The 21,883-nt window shown below is 36.2% G+C and overlaps 1 protein-coding gene across 4 annotated transcripts in view; it reads right to left on the bottom strand.

Moving 5' to 3' along the window:
* Nucleotides 1-21,883, bottom strand: part of LOC105838432 (tubulin-specific chaperone D) — a 139,066-nt gene that overhangs the window by 5,115 nt on the left and 112,068 nt on the right. For 2 of the 4 annotated variants that reach the window (XM_012683985.3, XM_036290966.1), the window contains 3 exons: nt 16,887-17,041; nt 16,495-16,690; nt 11,054-11,353 (listed from right to left, as the gene is read on the bottom strand). In XM_012683985.3, the coding sequence (XP_012539439.1) occupies nt 11,054-11,353; nt 16,495-16,690; nt 16,887-17,041 (651 nt within the window). Of the gene's footprint in view, nt 1-4,501; nt 4,866-11,053; nt 11,354-16,494; nt 16,691-16,886; nt 17,042-21,883 lie in introns of all 4 variants that reach the window. The other 2 variants (XR_004964306.1, XM_012683986.3) reach the window with 2 other exon arrangements.

Below are 21,883 nucleotides of genomic sequence, written 5' to 3'. Positions count from 1 at the left end.
AAAAATGTATAGCTAGCGATGGGCAATACTTCGAATAAAATATTTTTTATTATTTTCATACAATAAACGTGTATTTTCTATACAAAAATTCTGGTTTCATATTTACATACCTCGTAATTATAATTTTCGGATAATTTTAGAAGTCTTACAAATACGTCAGCATTAGCACAGAGTGAATAATTACGAAATAACGCACGATTAAATTACATTGTTAACACCATGGTATAAGAAGATTAAGTGAATCTGCGCATGTAATGACAAGGGCAAACGATTTAAAAAAATGCAATTAATCGCATTTAGGTCAAAATGCACCCGAGAATTAAATATGAAAACAATCTTATATGTATTAATATGTACATACAGGGTGATTCTTAATAATTATTCCAACTTTTTACCATGAGAGATTGATTATCACCTGCAACCTTAATACACACATGTAGAGCCTGTGCACATACATATGTCGTATATGTATGTACTAAAGTTGCAGTCGTTAATCCATCTCCCATGGTAAAAAGTTGGGAGTCATTAAGAATCACCTTGTATATATACATGTAATCATTTCGTTTTTTTAGCACTGACTCTAATGTGATTGGTTGCTATTGCGTATCCTCGAAAATAATTCATCTTTTTTTTTATATCATAGATCGGTATTTATAGTCGAGTCTTATATTTAAGATCGTCTTAAGTACTGTCTTAAAATGTCATCAACTAATCAGAGCTGTATTAGTATCTTAAGACCTCAGCTAACCATTTGCTGCCAAATTGTTAGCAGACCACTAACAATTTCCTACGGAATCAGGGTATCAAACCATGGCCTACTGTCCTCGAATGCGCCCAAATTGCAAGCAAAAATTGTCATCAAATCCTAATTTCAAATTTGGTACAACACCAGAGCGGATCTGTCATTAACAGTAGGCCGCTTATCGGCGGTGCCGCGCTTTTTATTGCCAATTTAATATTTCAACAGATCTGCTGCGTTTCTAGCATCATTCTATCGTGTATTTTGACGCACAGATGCTATTGCATTTCTACAGGCAATTTGCTGTTATTGTTTGCATTTTAGTGTTTATCGTCAATTTGTCATCAATACTTTCAGCAAATCTGCCCGCAGTTCAATATTATTTTGTTATGTATTCTGATGACAGATGTTACTAAATATTTGCTAAATATTTGCTGAATATCTTCTAACAGTGTTGCAATGACAAGATATATTTTTCATTTGCTGCCTTTTTGGTAACAGAATCCGTTGCCAACATTTGTCACAGCAGAAAATGGTTATCGAGGACATTATTTGAGATAATCTTGAAATAAGACTCGACTATGAATATCAACTATAGTCAACAGTATGAAGACTAGAACCAAGAGACTGAACTAAGCCTGATTTCATCAAAGAATAAAGATCACAAGAGGGAGTTTTAGCGACTGTGACGTATATGCTATATATAAAAGTAGTCAAGATAGCCACTCACGCATATATACATATATATACATACGCATACCATGAAAGCACACTATAAAAAACATGCTGATGCGCACTGAGACCATATACTACAGGACCGCGCATCGTCTATGAAAACTGTTGCCGAGTAAAGGAAAAGAGACAGTGCTATAATGACATATATATAGTGAATTAGCGGACGTTCGTGCTAACTCCTGTTCTAACAGTTAAATTGTAAAATTTTTTAAATGATCAATAAAGCTTCGAAAAATGTATCAGATCTGCAATGAAATATACAACACTGAATCTGATAAAATCCATCAAGGATCGAGTTTATTTCTACTGTTTATTTCGACTGCACTTAAGTATCCATCGTTATTAGCAAGAGGATATGTCTAAACATGGCAACACAGCACTTGGCAACGTTTACTCCCTGGAGGGAGCTTCGTTTCTTTATCACACGCGTAAGAAGGCATTATCTGTCTCTTTCCCTTTACTTGGCAACAGTCTGTACAAGAGGTAATGCGCGGTCCAGTAGTATTAAGCCTGTTAAGACTTGTGGCTCCCTCTTGCGGATAATCGGCAGTACTAGTTTCATTCCTACGATGACTAAATTATATCGAATAAAGCTGTTCGAAAAGAACTTGCCAACGGTGCCTTACAAGTGTAATATATTTAATAAATTTATCCGATTTAATTAACTATGCTGGTAATGGCTCAAGGAAATTTGTCGAGGGCGATGCCGTTTTTAATGCAAATCATATTATGTACTACGGCATAACTAAAAATACTCTCGACAAAATCGCGATTTTGGTACTCTACTTGAAGTCATCTGATTTATTTGTGTCTCCTTGTGAGATAGAAATTAATATTTTTTATGTAAACAATGAAGTGGCAACAATGAAATGCGACTGTTCTTGTAAAACTGGATTGTCGGTACAGTGCAAACACTGTCTAGACTCCTTTAATATATTTATTGAGGCTAGTATGTCAATTATATATTATGGAGAAATATTTACACAAAATAACAATATAATAACTTTGTTTTAGGAAAATCTTTTTTGCTTGTTTTACTATTCCCAGTGAACACATTTTATAGCGGCAATATAAAATGGAAGTTACAAGTAATTTAACATTGTTATTCTTGTGATATGTAGGTACTATACGACATGGAAATAACCTGTTACGTAATATTTGTTATACGCAAGTGATATAGCTGTTATACATCGTTTTGGCGTTACAGTTATTCAACAAAAATTGTATAATCGTAACATAACACGTTCGTATCAATGTTATTACGGAACGATGCGTCGTAGTTGACTCAGAAATCAGACAACATTATAACATCCTGAATGACAGATCTATTTGATAATAAAAAAAATTATTATAAAGATAATGTTTTCAAAAATAACGGTTTGTCTACAATTACTGCGCACAAAATCGAAATTCATCATGTGCTGAACAAAAACAGAATAATAAATGTATACTATTCAATTTTTCTTAGAATTACGATCTATATAGTTAACTATCTAATTAATCATTTGAACGCTTCAAAGATTAGTGCTAAATAGATCGCAATTTCCATCAAATTATTAAGGTTATGGAAAAAGACAAATTTAACAATGAAATTAATAAGTAAATAAATTAATGCTATTTATTTTTAATATGTTTTGAAAAATTTAATTGCTTTTATAAAAAATAATATAGTTGTGTCAGTTTATAACATATAGGTATATGTAGACAATAACAAGTACCCATATCGATGAGTCAAATTGGCGTAGCAGATAGAGTACAAGGTTCGTCATCCTAAGGTCCCGGGTTCAAACCTAGCAGCGGCAAGTAAGAATAAAATAAAAAATACCAATTTAAATTTAATTAATTAATAAAAATTTATTCTAAATGTAATATGTGCTGTTGATAAAAATAATTTTAAAAAAATGAAATTTTTATTTTATTTTATTTTTCTTTGTAACTGTTGTGTAACGGTTAGATAACATGTAATTATAACATGTTATATTGCTGAGTCGGAAATTGTAACTTACATGTAAGTTACGTGTAATTTCAGAGTAACGTAACCTGTTATATTCGGTTACATTGCTCTTACACTACTACTATATTACTGTGTTCACTGGGTTTACTCCATTCAAGCCATTTCTCTCACTATCATATTTGAAGGAAATGTATGCAAAACAACCGAATCATCGTTTGATGTACTTTTACAGTTAACTATACAGCATTTATAATACTGTTTATGTTTACTTTTATTTTTGTTCATTGTGTAATTAGTTTATTATTAAAGTTAATAGCGTGAGATACAACGCAAATAATCTCTATCGCCTATGCCTCTAAATTTAGTTTGGAATTTGGATAGGTGTGGATAAGAATGAAATTGGTACGGCCCATCATCTGCAAGGCGGCACCACAAGTCTTAACAGTGTAGGGAGCGGTATCTTCGTCTTTCCTCCCTTACTGTCGCTCACGGGCTGGTGACTTTAGAAGTTGTTGAGTTGCAGAGTTTAGAGAAGTGTGTACTGCGCGAGACATAATAAAGCAGTATTCCTGAGATAATCTGAGTGTTTAATTAATCCCCCGATTCGTCTCATTATATGCGTCGTAAGTAGTATCTACATGGTTTTTCGCTGCGGCAAAGACCTACATTGATGACCCCAACCAAGGAGCGTGCATTGGTATCAGCATAATACGCCATTGGAATCGGGTCAGACAGCAACTCCTACGTACCCTAGCCTTTCAAGGCCTTACGTCTGACATGCACTGCGATGGTGTAAAATGGTATAAAAATTATATCGAATGTCAAAAGCGAAGATCTCTCGTCATGTCAGACTAATTCCAAAACACTTTGTTGCCCCCGATGGGGAATTTGATTAAGTACATATTGACATAATCGTCCCATTACCTCCCTCTGAGGGATACTCTTATTGCCTCACAATGATTGACAGATTTTCGCGTTGGGTTAAGGCAACCTCTCCTAAGGATATTTCCGCACAAACCATTGCAAGAGTATGACGTATGGATTACTCGTTACGGAACACCCTAGGTACTTACTACAGACCAGGGATCCCAGGGATTCGAATTTCGCCTATTTACGTCATTGCTCTCATTAATTAGTTGTGAGCGAAGTCGCACGACCGCTTACCACCCGGCGTCAAATAGCATAATTGAACGTTGGCACCGGGTTAAGGCTGCAATTATGTGCCACGGCGATTCGTGCTGGACCTGTACCTTGTACACGATCCTATTAGGATTCCGGGTGCACGTTCGTGCTGACACAAATGCGACACTCCCTGAATTTATATTCGGAACAACTTTATCACTTCCTGGGGAATTCTTTCTCCCCGATAATTGTACACCTAACTCAACTACTTCCTTGAAGACTTCCGTGAATATATGCGTCAAGTTCGGCCGATCCCTGTCAAGCACAAACATAAGAAACGCGTTTTTTACTTTAAAAATTTATATAATTGTACTCACGTGTTTTTACGTAACATGGCTAAAAAAACATTAGAACGATCGTATACCAGCCCGCACTAAATATTATAACGCGTCTCGGATTGTTTTTGACATCGACATCAACGGTAATCCAAAGAGCATATTCGTCGACCTATTAAAACCAGCGTACTTCGTCTCTGACGATCCCGCCGGCGTCCCTGTACCCTCCGTGAACGTTCACGATCAAAATGTAATCCCGAACCCATCCGCATTTAAGACTTATCCTCGTAAAAAGGTCACTTTTGTGCCGGCAACCAAACAAACTTCCCAAAGTCAAGCGTAATGTACCTTTAAGACTAAAGATATAACATTATACCTCATATCTTAAATCACTAATTGTAAGTTTGCTTAAATCACAAACGTACATATATATATTACAAGTTAAAATATTCTTGTCAACCTCACGCAATAGCCCAGAATCTAACGCGGAGGCACATTCATTTATTTAATTTTTGGTTAAAATTCAAACACTTATTTCGTTGACATTCAGGGGAGGGGAAGTGTGTAGGAAGCGGTATCTCTGTCTTCCCTCTCTTATGGTCGCTCACGGATTGACGACTCTCTGGGAGATTGGCCACTGACTGACAGAGTTTAGAGAAGTATGTACTGCGCGAGAGACATAATAAAACAGTATCCTTGGCCGGTATTCATAGTCGAGTCTTATATTTAAGATCTTAAGTACTTTCTTAAGATGTCATGGACGGGGCCGTATTACTATCTTAAGACATTACTTAAGACCGTCTTGAAATAAGAAAGACCTATAACAGGTCGAATATAGTCTAAGGATGTACATGTCATAAAAATAGAAAATGGCTGCCCGATTATTTCCGTCCCCAGTAAATCGTACCCACACTACTGTTTTTTCCGGTGATTCTTTACTATTTGGGATTTGTTTGGGTCGCATGCTCCAACATACTCCTATTCGTCCCAGTGTGCTCGTTGACCAATTGCATTTCGACATGTTAAGTGACTGAAACGCCCTCTTAAGCGGACAAAGCTAGAACCATTGAGAGGTATCCAAGTGGTTTGAATCGTTTTGGAGTTAAAGGAAATAATTTTCATTTGCATTTATGGCAGAAAAAGTCGTAAGAAAGAAAAAAACATTGTAGTGTGCCCTTCTGCATCTCCAAGAATACTAAAAACCGTGTTTACCATAGATTCCCGAATTATGAAGAAATTAGAAGAATTACTATAATTATGAAGAATTACTATAACTTAAAAAAAATGTTTTTTAAAAATAAATTCGTAAAATATTTATAAAAATTTATGCTAAATTTTCTGTGCTATCTAGGTTGTTTTTGCATTATTCTGCGATGCGGAATCGTATCGTGTGCAATCGGGTCTGTGTGTAAACGGATCGGTGCGCAATCGGGTCTGTGTGCAATCGCGACTGTGTCCAATCGGGAAATACTACTGTGTCCAATCGCTTATATGCACAATCGGGACAGTCCCAATATATCGGTAAGCGGTTGATTTAAAGCAACATCATATTGTGACTAATTATCGGAATATAAAACTAAATGAAGTCTTTTATCAAGCGTTTCGTGATGAAAATTTTTTTCTATGTCTTCTCGATAATGGCTATTATGTCTGCATATATTTTTTCGCGTAAGTAATCACATTTATACTCAATTCGGCTTTCTTACCATACTGCGTACAACCTAATACGGCCGACTACGATAAACTTAGACTACGATTACATCTAAAGTTGGAATATATTCCGATGTATTGTTGTCGCCAACGCCATCATTTAATACTACATTTCTAACAAATTTTTGCCTTATTTAAAACCACGGAGATCGGTCTCCTAGTTTTAATCTTATGAAGACTAGAACCAGGAGACTGATCTCTGTGGTTTTGAGTAAGGCGAAAATCTATTAGAAATGTAGTATCAAATGGTGGCGCTGACGATGCTGATACACCGGGATAAACCGGAATATATTCCAACTTTAGATACAATCGTCTAGTTTATCTATGTTTATCGTAGTCAGCCGTGCTAGTGGTGCTAGGCTGTACGCAGTTGTTGTATTAGTATAAGAAAACTGAGATAAGTACTCTAGATGTAAAATTGCTAAGATTTTTATTATAAATTTGCATTTATTGTCAAATGCGTGTTATATTTTATATTGTTTCCGGTAAATCACTGTCGCCAGCGCCACCATTTAGTATTACATTTCTCACAGATTTTTGCCTCACTTTTGGAGGCGAAATCAGGCTTAGTTCGGTCTCCTGATTCTAGTCTTCATATCTAATCTTTATCATATATGTAATAAGACTATATTGCTAGCGCCGGGCTTATTCCATAGAAAGAGTAGGTGAAATCAAAGAGAGATAGACGTAGTGAGAATAGTGTACCTGTGTTGTTTTGCGCAAGCGCAGCACATGGTAGTAGCGGCGCGCGGTAATGGGAGCGGCTTTTGCGCGTGCGCAAAACTGTCAAGGTATACTAAGTAACACCGTAATGTTTTCACTCTCTTTTCAGTTTAACTAGCAATATAGTTTTATTACATATATAGTCTTCAACACTTTATTTCCTTATAGTTCCCATTTCTACCACATAACTTTAACACCATAGAGACCATTATATCTTTATAGTTGCCACTTTCCACGAGTTTTTGATTAAGGAATCAGAAGCATATAGGCCCTCACACGAAATGACATAAGCTGCATATGCTAGCATAAGAATGCTAGGCCAATAAGCATATGTGTATTAATATGGCGACTTTATGTTGAGAGCTCATTGGTTCAACGGTCTTATGCTATGCTTATGCAGCTTGTGTCATTTCGTGTGTGAGGAGCCTATGGGCCGCAGCACAGACCTTTGCATAACGCATAGTACATAATGCATAAGAGAATCAGTCGTCCATTTCTCTCCCAGGATAGAAATAAAGACATGTAATTGATTAATACTCTTATGCGGTACGCATTATGCGTTATGCAAAAGTCTGTGCTGCGGCCATAGGCTCGCAGGTACACTATTCTCAATACGTTTATCTCTCTTTAATTTCACCCACTGTTCCTATGGGATAAGCCCCGCGCTAGCAATGTAATCTTATTACATATATGATAAAGATTAGAATCAGGAGACCTCCGTGGTTTTAAATGAGGCAAAAATTTGTTAGAAATGTACCAAATGGTGGCATTTGCGACAAAGATACACCGGAATATATTCCAACTTTAGATGCTTTGGGTCATACCTTTCTCTCTCGTTCACGCATGTGTACAAGTGCAAAGTTCACCTTTTGCACTTGTCCGCATGCGCGAGACCACCTTTTGCACTTGTACGCATGCGTGAATGAGAGAGAAAGGTATGACCCAAAGCATGCTAGTCTTTTCTTCTGAACTTTACCCCTACTCCCATAATGCTCAGTCTAGATATATTATGTTTAAGGTTGCGGCTTTATGGGCCCAGGCACAGACTTGCATAACATATAAGAGAATGAACCAATCAGAGATTTCTATTTCTATCCTGGGCGGGAAATAATTAACTCTGATTGATTCTCTTATGCGTTATGGCTCTCGCACATTAGACGTGATAAGCGACGAGCGATGAGCGATATCCAATGAGAGCTCTACATTTTCGAACATTTCATCGTTATGTTAAAAAAAGCATAACTCTTATTGGATATCGCTCATCGCTCGTCGCTTATCGCGTCTAGTGTGCCAGAGCCATTATGCAAAAGTCTGTGCTGGAGCTCTAAAGCTGGTCACACACACTTTCCATAAAACGTAACAGTAAGCTTTCGACAAATCACGTACTCGATTCAGTCGGTTACGGTTACGGTCGCCCAATCCAATGTATCGAAACCTTATTGTTACGTTTTATGGAAAATGTGATCAGCTTAAACAGTTATCTACAATGGAGAGTTGTAACCCGTAGCAGTAGTCATTGAAAATATCCCCATTTCATACTGCTTTACTGCTTAAGGCCTACAACAGACATTGAGTCAATTCAGAGCGTGCATACGATGAGTGTTCGGGCGTTCGGGGTTAGTTTTTGGTTGCCTCTCTATGATAGTCGGCTTGTATGTTACTGCTAAGGGATACTGCTAATGGGAATGCTAAAGTGCTCGTCAAACTTGATCAAGGTCGATAATGTAGACTTGTAGAGTCATTCCTGTATCATTAACCCTTTGCGGCACGGTGGTCGATATATCGACCACCTATCTTGAAGTCATTTCTTTAATTTTTCGAACACCAAATACTGTATTTTATTACTTTTTCTTGTAATTTTACTTTAGTAAGAGTCTTAGTAATATTTGGTAAGGTATAATTTTCCTTTATTATTAGTTAATTTTGTTATATAAATAAATAAAGCGAAAAAAAGTGTGTGTTTTTTACAAAAAAATGTATGTCAGAAAGAAGGAAGAATCATGAAGCTGTGAAAATCAGTATATAGAGGTTTTTTGGGTCGCTGATTACGAATCCACTATCAGATTTCGACGATTCTTTTTCAAAATGGCGATCCAATATGACGATTTACGATTTTGAGTGTTTTTTATCGGTTTTTTATAAAAATTGGTATACGGGGATTTTTCAGAACGCTGATTACGAATCCACCATCAGATTTCGACGATTTTTTTTATGGCGAATCCAATATGGCGATTTTGAGTATTTTTTATCGGTTTTTTATTGAAATATACAGGGATTTTTCAAAATGCTAATTACGAATATAAAAATTGATTTGCTGTGCTAACTGTAATAAAAAAAGTAAATTGTGGGAAAAAATAAAAAAGAAAAAAAATTGTACAATACAAAAATACAAAAAAAAGAAAATGGAGACAATGACCGCCACGTCCACGTTCGTGTCTCTGAAGTAAACTAAGTGCGGTTTCTTTTATGAAAAAATTTTATGTTCTATGTATCATTGTCGAAAAAATGAAAAAATATATAATCTCAAAAAAACATTTTTTATCACTCATTATTTGAAATTTTCCATATTTAAATTTCAAAAATCTGATGACCTACTGATGACACATAATCAACCTAAAAAAGCTAGTTCTGTACATCTGTTCTTGTAAAAAAAAAGTAAGAAAGTCCGAAATTTTTCAACATTCCGACCCTAAAAAATTTAATATATCAATTTCCATAAAAAACCTATAAAAATACTCAAAATCGTAAATCGCCATATTGGATTCACCATTTTGAAGAAGAATCGTTGAAATCTGATGGTGAATTCGTAATCAGTATTTTGAAAAATCCCTGTATACCTATTTCCATAAAAAACCGATAAAAAATACTCAAAATCATGACTTGCCATATTGAATCCGCCATTTTGAAAAAGAATCGTTGAAATCTGATGGCAGATTCGTAATCAGCGACCCTAAAAACCTTTCTACACCAATTTTCATAAAAATCCGATTAATAGAAAAATGTGTGCCGCAAAGGGTTAACAAGATTTCGTATGTATTTCTTCCATAGATTTAGAAATTCTTTTCCAGAATTAAAGTACACGTATTAATATCAACTTATGAATTATACTTCATACCGAGAAAACATTTTTTTCAGACTGCTCTTTTTTAAATCTATATCTAGATTTGCTAATAAAATTTGATTGGTCAAAGTATTTTTTTTCCCCAGCTTTTAATCGTAATTTGACGAATATAGTCTTATTTCTCAATCTATTCCGAAGCAGGGGATTCATTTGTATGTATAACCTATATAATATATATGTGAAGCAAATATTTTCATGAACAAATAAATTTTAAAATTTTTTTGCATTTTTGGTTTTGATATAATCCCACCCGGGTTTATTTGTTTGTGTACGTACTTTAAACGTGCATAACGATTTTCAATTCTGTAAATTTAATTCGAAAATAAATGGTTGAGCAGAATGTTGGTAAAATAGACGGCTTTAGAATCCCTTTAAACTTTAAAGTTTACAGAATTTACGCAAAAGAAGAGACAAAAGAATATTATAAGCTCAACTTTCATAAATTTTTGAAAAACATTTTAAAACATATATTTTTTTATATTCAACTTTTCGTATAATGTGCGAAAAAATCGCGAGCACTTCTAAATTTATGAACGGTAGTGTAATCTCTTATTATTATTCACTATTATAATTATTAATTAATATTATTATCGTTATTGTTAATTCTTACAAACCTGTAATAACTGACAAAAAACATTTATACTACTAATGAGCAATTTTATATTGTTGGAATATTTTATTTCGTGTTTTAATAGCGTCAACATATGCTCTGAGATTGTATAGTCTACGTCCAAGATAGACTGAATACAGCCCGAACTCAACAAACGGTCCAAAAAAGCCAGCATTGATGTTATCATTCTTTCATTTTTATGATTTTCCTTGAATATATTTAATATCTTTTCACAAAAATCTCTTAAACCTACTTCGTCGATCTCTTGCAGATAAGTAAATAAAGAAACACTCGAATATTTTACCTAATAAAAATAAGACATAAAAGATGAGAATAATATTTAATTACAAAATGGAATTACCAAATTACATATGTAATTAAAAAAGTCAAACAAAAATGGATTTTTTTATAAAATATAATAAATTAGTTTATGCGCGCGTGTACATTTATTTACAAGGAGAGGTAATGGACTTCGCATCACTGATCTAGAAAAGATTTTTATGTAATATATTACTCTACCTACTTCTACAGAAGAGTAAATAAAAGGATATGACGGACCTCGGATAAAGTTCCGAAAAGCGCAAATCTCCGATTGCGCTGAAATTTTAACCAAAGTTTACCCTTGATTAGAGAATAAAGTCCCTAAAAGGATTTTTGGCGACAAAGCCTCGTTTGCCTACCAGCCCCCTTCAAAGTTTTTACAGTTTTTACTAAATATCTCCGAAAATGTTGATTTTTAGAGAAAAAAGTTTTAAAAAATGAAGCTCATAAATAGCTCTACAAAAAAGATTATATACATTTTTTACGTAAACTTATTTGGCTGTTATGATTTAAAATAACTCGGCGGGGGCAAATTGATCCCGCCAAACATTTTTCTAAATTTCTGTTTTATTAAATATGCGAAAATTTTCTAATTTAAAATTTATATATATTTATTTAACGTAAACAAAAGTTTAATTACAAATTTGAAAAAAAGTAATTTTTTTATAATTTAACATAAAACAGAAAATTTTTCTATAATATCGTTTTGCGAGAAATATATCTCGTTTCGCGTGGAAATTCACAAAGGGTTGTGCAGAAAACGCGTGGGCGGGGGAGGGCGGAGCCCTCCCCGTAATTTTTTCTAACCTAACCTAACCCATACATTTTAAAGTCGATATTTGATTAATGCAAAAACATTGAAAACGAACAGCGTGGAAAGTCGCAAACCTATGTGGTACTGTATAAGCGTTGATGTTTATTTTACGTTTTATAAATGCAATACATGATAAATTTTACCTTTTGTGTTATATGTTAAACAATAATAATGTTTATGTTTTATTTTAAATTATAGAAATATTTCTGTTTTATGTTAAACTGTAAAAAAATTACTTTTTCTTCAAATTTGCAATTAAACTTTTTTTTACGTTAAATAAATATATATAACCTTTAAATTAAAAAATTTTTAAATATTTAATAAAACAGAAATTTAAAAAAATGTTTGACGGGGTCAATTTGACCTCCACCAAGTTATTTTGGGTCTTAACAGCTAAAATAATAGGTTTACGTAAGAAATGTATATAACCTTTTTTGTAGAGCTTTTTATGAGCTTCATTTTTTGTTTCAAACTTTTTTCTATAAAATCAGTATTTTCGGAGATATTTAGTAAGAACTGTAAAAACTTTAAAGAGGGCTGAAGGGCAAACGAGGCTTTGTCGCCAAAAATTCTTCAGGGACTTTCTTCTTTAATCAAGGGTAAGCTTTGGTTAAAATTTCAGCGCAATCGGAGGTTTGCGCTTTTCGGAACCGTACCCCGGACTTCTCATCCAATTCCGAGAAAAATCGATTTGAAAGATATGACATTTCTTATGCTCAGCTGCTGTTAGATTGTTGCGAGTGTGTTCTCGCGCACATTGTGAGCGCGAGCTTTAGTCTGCGCTCCGGAAAAATCAATAGTATCGATTGCCTTGGTCAGCTGAGCTTAGCGTAAACAGTGTCACCGGAGAGTTGTAAACAAATGAATGGTTGTTGTTCTAGAGACGTCGTCTCGTGCGGACGTACTTTGGATATTTGTAAACGTGTTCGCAGTTTTAATAAAGTTCCTTGTTCGCCAAAAGCGTGTTCTTATTCCACCGCGCTCGCGTGTGGAAGTGAAGGTGTCGCGGAAGCGTTCAAGCGCAACATTTTTGGAGGCTCGTCCGGGATCGGACGAGCGAGCGAGCCGACGAAAGTTTTCGGACGTTGTGAGGAATAATGTCGACGACTTACTCGCCGAGGAAGACTCGTTCTCAATCCGTGACGTCGACTCCTGCGGAAACGAGCGCGATGGAGGCTGTGCTACTGGAACTGCAGAAGCTGCATGAGGAGCGGAGACAGGAGCGGAAGGAGCAGCAGAGTTTTCGCGCCGACATTGAGGCCCGTCTTCTTCAGCGCGACGCGGCTTTGCGGCGAATGAAGGAGCGACTCTCTGAACCACAGCTAAGTCCCTCCAATAATTTTCTTCCGTGCGGCGCTCCCGCAGGCAACAAGCTTGGTTATAAATTAAAGCCCGATATCTATGACGGAACGGTTTCTTTAAACGAATTCTTTGCTCAATTCGACTTGATCGCCCGCGCGAATTCTTGGAGCGATTCGATGAAAACTATCGCTTTGGCCTCTTGTCTGAGGGGGAAGGCTCGCACCGTTTTGAAATCTGTCCAGGATCTTGACAAATTGGATTATTCCGAATTGGTTGGAATTACGTTTTGGGGAGGGGCGCGATTCACAAAATTTTTATTCTTTGTTTACGAATCGTAGACAAAATTATGGGGAGGATTACGCTTGTTTCGGGGTGAAATTAAAGAGGCTTGCGCGACAGGCGTATCCTGAATGTCCTTTTTCGGTACGAGATAAAATTGCTTGCGCGCAATTTGTGTCTTCTCTCGCGGACGGTTTTGTAAAAAGAACCCTCCAATTAGAGGGAGTGTCTTCTCTTAAGTCTGCCATTGAGAGGGCGAAAGCGATTAAAGTTATTCAGGAAAATTTTGTGAGCAAAAAATATTTCAGAAAAAGGAATAAAGATGAAAAAAATGAAAAATTTCAAAAATCGAAAGATTTTAAGAAATTCGTTAGAAAGGGGGGAAAAAAGAGTCTAATTCGAAAGAATGTTGGACTTGTGGTAAGGAAGGACATTTCCGTTTTGAATGTCCTGGGAATAAGGGAAACGCGGTTTAGTTGATTTCGCCGGGGGGAGATCAACTTATATTTTTAATTCCTCGAAGAAATATTGTTCAGAAAATTTTGCAGTAAATAGAATTAAGAATGCTTCTGATTCTTTTTATTTTAAAGGAAAATTAGATGGAAAAGAATGTTTTTTTAAGGTAGATACAGGCTCCGATGTCTCAGTTGTTAATAGTAGAATTTTGAGTAGAGAAAAGAAGAGAATTGAGGTTGGAAATGTCAATTTGAAATATCCTACGGGGGAGAAAGTCCCAGTCTCTCATAAAGTTCAAGTTAACGTTCAGATTGGTAAAATTTCTAAACAAGTTTCAATGTTTGTAGCAGAAATTAGTGACGATTGCCTGTTAAGTACAGATTTCTTAAAATTGCTGAGTCTAGAAAATGTTTTCGAATCCGTTTTTGGAATTGAGACCGGAAAGGAGGAAATTTTTAATTGCTCCTGTATTAAAATTTTTTCAGAAGGACAAGATATCTTAAAAAAACTTCTTCGAGATAATTCTTTGAATAATAATGTTGAACAGAAAGAAACCTTTTGGGATTTCTTAAGAGAGTTTTGTGATGTATTTTCTAAAAATATTGTGGCTCGAAATTGTGATGTTTTTGAGCATGTTATTAATGTGAAAGATTCTTCCCCAATTAAACATGTTCCCCAATTAAACCCCTTGTTCGCAGCATGGTAACCATCCGTCCATGGCTACGCCACATTCTCGCCAATCAATCTACCAGCAGCTGAGTATAAGAAACCGATATTTTTTAAATTAATTTTTTTTTAGAATTGATTGAAAAATGCGTGTCCTTTTACTTAAATACTTTTCTAGTAGAGTAATATATTACATAAAAATCTTTTTGTTATGTCAAAAGTGGTCATCTTTCATATTACTTTTCTTTTATATCACTTTGTGGATAAGGTTGCCGATTTCAACATTTTAACATTAAGACAGTTCTTGTCCTGATAGATGGCGTGAATTGTGACGAAAAACATAGCACGATTTTTTCAGCACGTTCGATCATTTCAGCACTCGCACAAAATAATCATGTTGCAACATGCATATGATAACTCGCACCATTAACCAAGACTTGGTCATTTTCGCGAATCTAACTTAACCTTAACTATTCCGTCAATTTACGAAAGATTTACGCACACACATAAAGGGGAAATTAACTACCGGCGAATTGGCTACAAATGCAATATAAATTGTAGTTGATGGCTTTCTGATCAAAAGTCCCAATGGGTCCGAGACCTAAAATCAACTGTTATCGAGATGGCGTCAAAGGTCATATATAGTGCTGCTCAGTAAAAACCGCTCGTGTGTGTGTGTGTGTGTGTGTGTGTGTGTGTGTGTGTGTGTGTGTGTGTGTGTGTGTGTGTGTGTGTGTGTGTGTGTGTGTGTGTGTGTGTGTGTGTGTGTGCGTGTGTGTGTGTGTGTTGGGTAAGTAAGTGAGAGTGGGGCTGTGTTATACAGGCAATAAACTAAGCCAAAAAGAAGTTAGCTGTAAAAATCTGTGTACACATAGGTACGCATGAGTACGCATAGGTATAGATAAGAATCCCAATCAGTAGTCTTTCAATGATAGCTATCGACAGCATTAACTCTACCCGATGTGTACCTTGTGGAGATTGCTAAATTTTGCAAATATTTTAACGGGGGTACCCCCACTTACTTACCTAACACACACGCACGCACACCCTTACATACATACATACATACACGAGCGGTCTTACTGAAGAGCACCCTATATATGACCTTTGACGCCATCTATCTCGATAACAGTTGATTTTGGGTCTCAAACCCATTGGGACTTTTGATCAGGAGGCCATCAACTACAACATATTGCATTTTCAGCCAATTCGACGGGTAGCCAATTTCCTCCTTATGTGTGTGCGTGGTCCTTTCAAAGAACATTCAAAGGACTATACATCGACGCATGGATAACAACAAATAAAATATGCAACACGGGCGTAATGGTTTTTTGTACTCGCGCGAGTGAACATACAAGTCGCAGACGAATCTCCCTGCACTCATGCACGAAGTTGACTTTACGGCTTTGTTACCTAATGTACTATTTCTAAATCGAAAACCCGAAACCCGTAATCTCTCCTTGTTTAAGATGGTATTTTATATCGTGTGTGTGTGTGTGTGTGTGTGTGTGTGTGTGTGTGTGTGTGTGTGTGTGTGTGTGTGTGTGTGTGTGTGTGTGTGATTGCGATTTTTATATTATAACTTTTAATAAATATCTGAGACTTACCAAAGATTCACTTAAACCGCCGACACTGAATATAATTCCGCGTAACAAGTTTATTTTATACGATGGAAAACTCAACATCTTGATAAATCGTGGAAACGTTGCCGATTCCATTCGCCACTCAATTTCTTTGCATTCGTTATAAGGAAATATAGTTTTCAATTCATTATGATGTGGTATATTTGGAAGTGGCGGATTGCTGTAAATAGAAAAAGATTAGTTAATAATTATTTATGAATTTTGCTAATTATAATTTTTCATACTTTATTCCTTGCTTTTCTACGAGCAAATTAATATAATATTAATGTAACATTAATGCAATAGTAAGTAGTGTTACATAAACGTAATATCAATTAATATCAAATTACAATAAAGACGTACCGACGTGTTTTTACCTGTGTATAAGAGAACTGAATACAATACCAGCTTGAGCCCGAATTCCGTCTATCCTTTCAACAGCCTGCTGTGCAACACCACCAACAATACCAGCCATCAAGTCTTCGTTCAACACAAACAATAGTTTTGCTTGTGATACTAGGTTTGTTAACACCTGCAGCGACAGACTTTAGTCACAATCAGTTTGGTAAATATTGACACAGAAAAAAGTCTATTCTTATTTTGAGAATATCTTTATTTTCGAAGGGTTAAATATTGAAATAAGATCATATAGTGTTAAGCAGATATAATTTCCTTGAAAAAAATTTATAGTTTTATTTAAAAAATTCTCAATATTTATTAACAACAATGATTCAATAATAATGCATGAATTGAAAGGAAAAAATATGACATAGAAAATAATTAAATTTCTAACATCATTCATGTTTTGATTTAGTTTAAATTTTGAATATAGGTTCTTTCTAGAGAAAAGAAATAAATGATAGGATTTTTAAAAGGCGATTAAAAAAAATTTTTTTGTGTCGGTAAGTAGAAGATCTATAATTTTTAAATCGGAGTACAAATACTTAGGCTATGTATTGCAGAGAAATGGAAGGCAGGATATAAAAGGAATAAAAGACAGGATCAGGAGAGTGGCAGCGATAATGGGACAGGTATGGGAGATAGGGAAAAGAAGATTTGAAAGGGATTGGGGGAAGCGATTATGGCTCTTTGATAGATTAATGTGGACAGTTATGAGTAGAGATGGATCTGAAGATAGAAGGAAAAGGAGGGAATTAAGAGATTAAAAAACAGGTATCTAAAATGGGTTTTAGGGGTGGACGGGAAGACGCCAGGATATATGGTAAGGGAGGAATTGCAAAGAGAGGAGCTAAGAAGTAGGTCAGCGATTCGGGAATAAAGTTTTGAAAGAAGATTGGCGAGGAAAGAAGGAGCGGATTAGCAAGAAAATGCTAAGGAGAAACAAAGAGAAAAGAGGGAGAAGGGAAAAGAGGGCGGATCAGAGTGGAAGCGGGAAAGGAGGAAATTCTTGGAGGAGAAGGAAAGGTCCGGTAGGATAATATATGAGGATAAGGAAAGGCAAAGAAAGGAAAGATGGGAAAGAATCAGGGAGTCAAACTTCAATAGATGGTACAAGAGAGTAAAAAAGGGGAGAGGTATCTAAAGAAAGGATGAGAAGAGAGTAGATGAAGGAGATTCGCTAGATTTAGACTGGAATGTGAAATGAGGGAAGGAGGAGGAAAGTAAGGTGTGCAGATTGTGTGGAGTGGAGAAGGAATCATGGAAACACGTGTGGGAGTCATATAGGAAATGGTGACAAAGGGGGGGATTCAAGTTGGCAGGCGATAGAATAGATGTTGGGAGGAGAGGGGGAGGATTAGATGAAAAAATGGAGGAGGAAAGGAGAAGCATGAGTAGAGGATCTGGTGTAGAAGTAAGGGAGGGATAGGGAACGAATAAGAGAATGTGTTGGATGGATGAAACAGAATGAATGAGAGAGAGTAAGAGGGAGAGAGGAAGAGATGTTTGTATGAAGGAATAGAAAAATGGAAGAAAAATGAAAAACATATCTTAGGGTGCGTCCCGATGGAGAAGAATTAACGGAACAGAATAGAAACGGAATAGAAAATTGACCAATAGCGGAATTACTCTGATTGGTCAATCTTCTATTCCGTTTTTGTTCCGTTCCGTTATTTCTTCTCCATCGGGACGCATCCTTAGAGATGTAATTGATTGGTATCATATGCAAGAGGAAACGGAAGTCCGATGGTTAGGAAAGCGTGTGTGTACGTGTTCGCGCGGGCGTGTGAGGGCAGAGGAATGACGTGGAAACGGAACTCGGTCCTCGCTGGCGACTCAGGATAATTAGTGTATAAATTAGGTTAAGTTTTAGAGATAAGGTTAGTGTAAGTGTGTTTATAATAAAATTGTAATCCCAAGGAAAGCAATAAAGAATTACTATTACTACTATTACTACTAATTTTTTAATCTTTGCCTTAGTTTATTATTTAATTTTTATTGTATTGATAATGTGGCGACACGAAGACATCTAGTCGCCACTCAACGCCTAGCCACCGCGCAACCCGACACGCGCTATAAGCAACAGACTAACGTCTAGCAACCGCGCAACCCGACTAACGCGATAAGCACCGCAGTAGTGGAAAGTGAGAAGTGCGCGCGGATACCACCAAAGGCCCAGCAATCTCAGAAGTAAAATGACGATTTCTAGGCAATATAAGGAGCGCGAGAAGACGGACAGATCACCCATTGCGCTTCAGCAGAAGTCTGATTTTTAGAAAAGTAGAGCGACAGTTCTACGATATACAGGCAACGGCACGTAGCGACTCCCGCTCATCCGACCAGGCACGATATCGCTGACCAGGCCACCAAGGGTACTTTTGGCCGCCGACGATCCACGGGTGTGGAGATACACCTCTCCGAGATACCATCTCCCGGATCTCTTGGAAACCCTGGCCAAGAAGACCAAGACAATCGGGACGCAGACGGAAACACGAACAACAGTGACGGAGAGAGGTATCCAGACGGGAGATTCGGAGAGGAATAAAGAGGTCGAAACGCAGACCAGCGAAGAGAAGAGCGAAGGGCCTATTCACTCTCGGAAGAAACAATGGCACGCCAAGGAGAGAAGTTCCCGGCGACGGAAGAAAAGAAGCATCGAGGAACCTCCAGAATACCAGGACCCGAAAATATCCTCCACGCTCTTACGCGACGCCAATAATAATTCAACCGAGTGACGAAAGCGGCGCCACCACTGGCGTGGAAGCCAAAAGCCTAAGCACACCTTTTTTCTTGGCCTCCCCTTCGGGGGCCACCTAAATCAAGCTAAAAAGATTATTCATGTACATAGTGTATATAGAGAACTGAATAAAGGAGAGTTCATATTACTACTATCTCAGGTTACCGTCACCTTCCCTGCGGACCTAGCGTACGAACTTCTTGCAATCCTGCGGATATATTGCGAACACACACACAGATAATATGCGTTGTTTACATAAAAATTATTTTTATTAAAATGCAAATGGATAATGTTTTACCATACATTTAAAAAATACTTCTATGTATTCAATTTATAAAAATTTTTATTTAAAGAGAAATTTTGCAATGCAATTGACGTATTTACTTGTAAGATTAAATCCATGCTATTTGTTTCCACACTGTTAGGTATGAAGGAAATAGAAGATGTTATATTTATTTATATTGAGATGTATGAGATGGGACTAACCCCCTCCTGCTGTACCTCACCCACGTTCTATAAACCACATAGGTTTGCGATTTTCTACACGAAATTACATCATACTGGTGTATACATTGCAATAGAGAAGCATTGTCGGTTTTTAAAATTAGACCCATTTATTATTTGTAATAAACATATTGTAAACTTATCTATTTATATACAGGGTGTCCCAAATTTAAATAGCAAAACTTCGGAAGTGTGTAAATAAATGATAAAACATGAATAAAATAAAATAAATAAGGTAAAAATAAAATAAATAAGGTAAAAAAGGTAAAAATACGAAAAGTTTTGTTTCTTTTTTTGCAATTTTCTGCAAAATGAAGCAAAAACGAGCAAATCTCTAAAGGACTTTTTGTCTTAGTTTTTCGGTTTCCTACACACTTCCGAAGTTTTGCCATTTAAATTAGGGACACCCTGTTAGTAATTTAAAAATTATTTGATTTTCTATTTACTGGCGTAAAAAATCTTTGAATCGTCGTAAATCCTTCTCACATGTTTTTTTTCTCTAAAAAAAACCTATTTTCAAAATTTGATTAAAATGAAGCATAAATGTTTTTGGGAAGATTTACTAATAACAGTATTGTGTGTGTGTGTGTGTGTGTGTGTGTGCGCGCGCGCGCGCGCGCGTGTGGTGCATGTGTGTGTGCGTGTACGCGTGCGTGCGTGTGTATGTACGTGTGTATTTCGCTTATATTAACGTTGATTATTGCTTATATTAACCCTTGTGTGTACACTCGGATTCACCAATGTTGTTTAGCATTTGGGGTTCTCGAGTACCCATCTTCAGTTTTTTCAATTTTGGAATATGTACGTGAATAAAATGATTTATTGCTATAGAAAGTATGATCAAGCGACAATTTATTCTTAGCGTAATTGTAAATTTTTCGGTTGATCAAGATGCTTCAAGGGAAAAAAAGTTACATCTTCTTGCCATATTTGTTATAAACAAATAATTAAGAAACGCAGAAAAACAAGAAAAGCATGCTCAGCATATGAAAAACCTGTCTGCGATAACACTCTGTAACTACAGCAAATGTAATGATTGTCTATGAATAAATGTTTTCTCATATTAATTTACCGTATAAATAATTATATTTATATATTAAATGTGGCGGCTATGACCATTAACAGTTCTCAGCCGTACACGTTCTTGAATTTGATTTTGTGTGAATTTGACTTCAGACAAATTAAGTAATTTCTTCTCGCCGACAGACGTTGCATAATGAATTTGCTCGTAATTAAAAAGATCTCTGAAACTGTACATCAGAAGGGACAATTCAACGTCTCTTCGCTCTCCGAGCGAATGCAGTACTGGCTCTCCAAGCAAGTGTAGTATCTTCCTGAGTAGAAATCTCCTGATGTCGGGACGCTGCAGGGAAGAATATCCAACTTGGAAGCTGATTCCGATCGACTTTCCCCAGCCAAAGTATTCTGGCGCCTACACTCAGACGACTCAATGCAGACAGAACTTCTAGAATCATCAGAAGAAGAGGAGAAGAAAGAAGAAAATACGGACCAATCTTGGTCACTCTTACCAAACCTCACATCTCCTATAGGGAAAGAAAAATATAAGAAAGACTTTTTGTTCGCGCCAAAAGGCGCACTTAATCAATTAAAAGTTAATTGTAGAAAAAGGAAATAAAGATATTCTTAAAAAAGACAAAGACCTCAATCTTTAATTTTTGGCGAGGCGGCTTTCCTCATTAAATAATACCTTTACTTTAAATAAATCATTAATTA

The sequence above is a fragment of the Monomorium pharaonis genome, chromosome 8, assembly GCF_013373865.1.
Source record: "Monomorium pharaonis isolate MP-MQ-018 chromosome 8, ASM1337386v2, whole genome shotgun sequence".
NCBI classification, from domain to species: Eukaryota; Metazoa; Arthropoda; class Insecta; order Hymenoptera; family Formicidae; genus Monomorium; species Monomorium pharaonis.
Note: the sequence above shows the minus strand (reverse complement) of the source record. Positions and strands in the feature narration are given on the sequence as shown.